General features: G+C 36.3%; 1 protein-coding gene across 2 annotated transcripts; it reads left to right on the forward strand.

Annotated features, from left to right (window-relative positions):
- Nucleotides 1-4,078: 4,078 nt before the first annotated feature.
- Nucleotides 4,079-5,856, forward strand: LOC106297859. Of its 2 annotated transcripts, none has more exons than XM_013734019.1 (2): nt 4,079-4,536; nt 5,553-5,856. In XM_013734019.1, exons 1-2 carry the CDS (start codon nt 4,219-4,221, stop codon nt 5,703-5,705), a joined length of 471 nt encoding a protein of 156 aa, XP_013589473.1. In that variant the 5' UTR covers nt 4,079-4,218; the 3' UTR covers nt 5,706-5,856. The 2 variants fall into 2 exon arrangements, with proteins under 2 accessions (XP_013589473.1, XP_013589467.1); XM_013734013.1 differs by having other exon boundaries at nt 5,593-5,856.

Consider the following 5,856-nt stretch of genomic DNA (forward strand, 5'->3'; position numbering starts at 1 on the left):
ATTTTTTTGGATTTGGTCGGAAATTTGTCAGTATTCCGTCGCAAATGTCCGACGACCTTGGTGTCCGTCGGAAGATCCGTCGGAATTCGGTGTGTTTTCTTGTAGTGGTTATGCTGTGGAGATTATTCTGAATCATTGATCTTTTGTTGACAGTTTTTGGCGTCCAATATAAAGTCTTAGATTATTTAAAACCCTAAGAAATCATGTATCTTGCTATCTGTAGATCTCTCATGATCTCACCAAATCATTAAAACATAACTCGTTACGCTGTTGTTTACTCCTCAAGAAGCCCAACATCTTCTTCTCTCTTTTCATTGTGTGGCACATAAAGACTAAAGACAGTCATGGAGCGTTAATTGAGAAAATTACCCAAAAATATTAAAATTAGGGTTTCAAAGGTGTGATGAAGAATATGTATAGCAGATGATATAACTAAAACGATTATGTAAATAATGTAAACCAGTTCCCACGTCGATTAGTTATCATGTTTATCAAGGGTATTTTAAACTGTTGCATACTATAGCAGATTGTCAATTGGTGGTAGGAAAGGAGTTCATGAGTCGGTTTGGTGTAAACTGGGGCCCAGTAGTTCGAAAGATTGAGGCACCGTCTTTATCAGGTTGAACATAGGCAAACCAGTTCTCTTACCAACATGTACGGTACCCATGACGCATGACTTATGAGTGTCACATTTTCTGATTTTGATTATTTTCCAGAATAAACTTAGAGCAAGTCCATCCATTAGAACTTCTAATGGACTCTTATGATTAAATTATGACTTAATAAAGTGATTTGAGAACTTAAGAACCTTTGATAGTGCTAATAATTTTTTCCTCCAATGAAAAAACCTCATAAGGGTTCTTAAATAAATTTTTTTTTTAAGTAGAATAATTTTAAAAAAAACATACATAGAGAGAAGAGAAAAGAGAAGCAATGAAAACAAAAACAGAGAGAACAAAACAACAACAAGACCCAACAAGTGTTGGTTGAAAGTGTCGTTGAAATAAAGAAAAAAAAGCAAGATGATTACATGAATTTAGAGATAAAAAAAAAACATAATTGGGAACCAAACTGGTGACAGAAACCACTCGTATAAAAAGATCAGACATATAAACGTAACGGTCATGTATGCACCTGGACAATCGAATATAAGGTAATCATCATCTCGGTAGTTATCCAATTCTTCATCCACCCAATCATGTAAGCTATCATCAAGGTATCTGTGGATTCTCCATGCAATTTTCCAACATATAAAGGCAACATAATTAAGACTGGAGGTAGTTAAATTCTCATTTTATGTCTATGTAACAACAAAAAGGATACTCCATGCAGTACATGAGGGCACCATTAGGACCAAGCCCGACCTCCTCCATTACATCTTCCAAAGAAAAAAAGTTCTCTGATATCTGCAAACAACAAAAAAAGTGTGAAACCAAGAAATTGAGAGACACTATAAACTCAAGGGATTTTGATTGAATAACTCACCAAAGATCGACGGTAGTGGAAGTATGAAACAAATTCAGACGGGCAATTTTTACACAGCACCTACATCAATAACATTTAACTTACTAAGCCCTACCAGAAAATATGGAGGTAGACCAATGATTATCGAGTTGTTTTTTTACCTCCATAGGAGTTGATACTTTCTTCTCACTTATTACATCATATTTCTGCTTCTTTGTCCCAGCTTTTAGTCCCTGCCATGGTAAGATGATAGCAAAAACAAAACAGAAAAACAGGACAGAGCTCTTACCAACTCCAAGGTGAGTGTTGACACTTGCATACCGAGCTGTTTTCAGCAGCACGATCCAAGTTAACAACATTCATTGTTCTCCCTATAACGAGCTGAGCATAACCCATTGTAACAAAGCAAAATCTTCCAGAAAAACTCAAATAAAGCAAAGAGAGTGAATGATTCTAAAAGATGCAGGAAGCTGTGAATGTGTCGCTTGGGAACTTCCTTTCGTACCCATTTGTGAGAGCTGCAGTAGTGAAGAACACGCTTTCTATAAGAGGAGCTCACTACAATTTCGTCAAAGGCACATTTGAGAAGAGGGGAAAAGATCCGGTTCGGTGACGAGAATGCCGTCGACGGCAAAGCCGGAAACAGAGTTGTTCATAACGACGATCGAGTTTCCGGGAGGAGAGTCGGGAGGCGAGAGAGAGGCTGCAAGAGACAGAGATTGGTGAAGGAGAGACATTGAGGAACAATGTGATAAGCGACGGAGAGACGAAGACCATTGGTGGAGGATTAGGAGAGATTTCGACAGAATCGACGACGAACAAACGGATCAAACATCATCAAGCTTTAGAGATTTCGACAGAATCGAACGCGAAGAGTCGATGACATCGAAGAGGAGAACGAAAGAGAGAGAGACGCGACTTTTTCTCTTTCGTCTAAAATGAACCAACCAATACCCTCCTGCTACGTCTGGGGTTTTTACCAATCCTAAGAGCATGTTCAATGGGAAAGACTTTATTCGGTCTCTTAGGTAATATTTAATTATTAAATTTTTGTTAAGAGATCTTGTTAAAATATTTTTGTTTTTTTTGTTCCAATGGTAAAACCTCATTATGGTTCTTAAAAAAAACATTGGTACATCAGTCTTTTAGAAAAAGCATTTGGACTCACAAGAACTTCGATTCTAATCACACAATCTCAAACTAAAAATTTTCAGGTTTCCAAATGATTCTTGCAGAGGCATATGCCACGAGAATCTCAATCTTGTGAGGCAACTTACCCGTTGGGATGAAATTAAACTCGAAGGCAGTGTAGAGTGTACTGATCAACATCTGCAACACCGGAAGAAACTCAGTTTCTCATCCATTCTATGGTAGAAAGCAATAATCACAGACAATGAGTAACAACATGACTAAGTGGATAGAGATAATAACTAAACACTAAACTATAAAAAGTAAACGTGAGATATATGACTGCAAACAAGGTGGAAACCAAGGTAAAAAAGTTCTTAACTGCAAAGATGTGAACTTCGCTAACATACAGGTTGGTAGTATCTTGATCCATAATGTGCCACACCATTCTCTTCGTTAACAAAGGAAGCTCCTTTGCCTTCTGAAACATTTCAGAACGATGTCGTTTTTGTCAAAACAAACACTTAAGATAATTTTTTTTAAAAAAGAACATGAATCAAATCCATTTCTTACCTGAACAAAGCCAGTTAAACCTCCAGTACTGCAAGATGCAACTACCTGTATGTTAACACAACAACACTAATAACTAAACAACAAACGATGAAATGAGACAAAAGAACTCATCTACCCAATAATTTTGTGACAGGTGTCTCCTAAGAAACGTCCCTTGGCTCTCTTAATTAAGAGACGCATCTTGGGCTAATATATATTTTTTTTTTTAATCCTAACCAATCTAAGCAACTCTATTAAGATCCACCAATAAACTTGCTCTAAACTCACCTAATTAAGGACCGTTCTGCTTAATAACACCATTTTTTATTTAATTTTTTTCCCTTTATTACTTTAGAATCTCCACCTCAACCTACCGATGGAGGTGGTCTTACATTTCATATTTGGAACAAGATAGCTTAAAGTATTTTCAATCTTTGTTTAAGTTCAATTTTCAAGTATGATCCATTTAAATGAACTATTTGAATAAATCATTTCGATGCATCATTTAAATGGTCCATCTTGATAAAAATGACTGATTGACAAACAAACATTCTTCAAACAATTCTGTTTTATATTTAGGAGACTCAAAATGGAGATCTAAGTGTTGCAGATGCTTTAATAGATGACGATATCAAGTGAAAATATGTTATACCCATGATTCATGAATGTCACATTTTCGCATTATTTTCCAGAATAAACTTAAATTTCATATTTAAAATATTCTTTGATTGTTTTTTTGCAAGTATGCTTAATCCTTTCTTAAATCTAAAGTATTTTCTATCTTTGCTTAATTAAATACAGTTTTCAGTTCTTTCTTTGAAAATATTTTCAAAAAATGATGTGCAAGAAAAGGGAAACATGTGTATCCCCAAAAAGCTACTAGAGTTCACGTAAAAGATATTTTGAAAACCTGAAAGCTTTCACACTCTCTCACTTTATCCCCCCCTCCCCCCACATTGCTCACTCTTTCTCTTTTAGATTTTAGTTACTCCCTCTCTCTCCCTTCTTTTGGCATGGCTGAGCCAAGAACACAATACAGTGAATGCAGCTAACAAGAAATATCAAAACAACGACATGAGAGAGCTAGAGAGCTTCAAAATGACGTCACTACATCAGAACCTTCAATGGCCACCGGTGGGAGCTCCAACGAATATCCGACAAGAGGAGCCATGGAGATCTCAGTTCAACGATCCAGTCAACGCTGTTTCCTTTGGTTTTATCGCCACCGCCATTCTCATCTCAATGTTCATCGTCATGGCCATCTTCGAAATGCTTATTCGAGCCACCACCACTAACTCACATTCTTCTCCGGGTCAGGTCCTTTCGGATCTAGAGTCGCGGGTGGGGCTCAATGGCTTTGCATTTTCTAAGTTTGGTTGCGAATCTCCCAAGGCAAGTTTTCTTTTTTTCCTCATTTCTTTAGTTTTCCCAGTATAAAAATCTTCTTTATTAGAGTTTTATGTGATAGGGATGTGATCCAGATAATTCTTTAACTGCTTTGAACACCCTTTTTTCCAAAAAGCAAAACAAGAAAACATCATAGGGTTTGTGTACTCATTGGAATAAACTGACCCACACACATGATTTTGCATACTGTATCATAAGTTTTGTCACACACACATACACACACGGATACTTTTGTTGATGTAATATTCATTGAAAATTTGAAATGATTCGTCATCATCTATGTTTGATTTTTTTTTTTACCATAGTGACAAAAGAGAGTGAAAAAAGCAAGATGGAAATGTAGTTTTGTTCTGGCGTGATTGATTGGTTTGTAAGTATTTATGAATGTGAAAGAAAAAGCGGATTCTATGCGTATGGAGCTAAAAGATGTGGTCTCTACCATATTTGACTTTAACATTCCTTGGAACACAAAATGGCCCACTGGCCTTTTCTTCTTATTTTACATGTTTCTAATTGGGAATAATATAGTTCCATAGAGATTACAGATTCCCTTTCTCTCTCATCACTTCAAGTTTAGCAATAAGGATCAGCTTAACAATACTCTAATGAATCTAGGTCCGCTTGCTTGAGAGATGATTTGATTCTTGGAACGCCAAATCTCACTCAAAGACAGTGGGTTTTTGTTGAGTTAAACTATTATCTCTATGAAATCTTTATCCTTTTGTCTTAAAAACTCATCTACTTTTGGTTAGGAATAGTCATTTATTTGGGGGTTGGCATATTACACTTTCATAGGAAACCAACCATGTGATCAGAACTAGAATCATTCAAAACATGGATGATTCTTTTAAGTCCTGATTCAATTAAAGAAAACTGTACTACTTTTGTTAACGTCAACTTAGAAACTTAATACATTTCATTTGTCCAACAGGGTTAGAGGTTTAGATCTGTTTTTGTTTGCTCAATGAAACTGTTTGGATATTAATTTCTGTGATCTCCAGTTAGGTGTGTACTCAAAAGGGGTCTCTGTGTTAATGCCAGGAGACAATGTACCTACATTCATTGCTCACCATGCACCCGTACCCGTGCCCGCACTTGCAGACAAAAAGTCCAACACTCCAAGTTCCAGCTCAAACTCCATTCAAGAATGTTAACAATTCTAGATTTTCATTATTCAGTGTTTTGTTCCTATGTGATTGTGGCAGCTTTATCTCTTAGATTAAAGGAGGTTGTTATGAGTATCTTTTCGTAGATATAACTAAAGGAACCAAGCTGCTAAAGCCTGGCTTAAGTATATAAGTATTT

This window comes from Brassica oleracea, chromosome C1 (genome assembly GCF_000695525.1).
Source record: "Brassica oleracea var. oleracea cultivar TO1000 chromosome C1, BOL, whole genome shotgun sequence".
In the NCBI taxonomy this organism is placed as follows: Eukaryota; Viridiplantae; Streptophyta; class Magnoliopsida; order Brassicales; family Brassicaceae; genus Brassica; species Brassica oleracea.

What these genes read in the sequence shown, in the direction of transcription:
- LOC106297859 (XM_013734013.1), top strand. Translation starts at nt 4,219, where the DNA reads ATGAGAGAGCTAGAGAGCTTCAAAATGACGTCACTACATCAGAACCTT. An exon ending in TTGGTTGCGAATCTCCCAAG is followed by an intron (nt 4,537 to 5,592) that starts GCAAGTTTTCTT and finishes TGTTAATGCCAG; the next exon opens with GAGACAATGTACCTACATTC.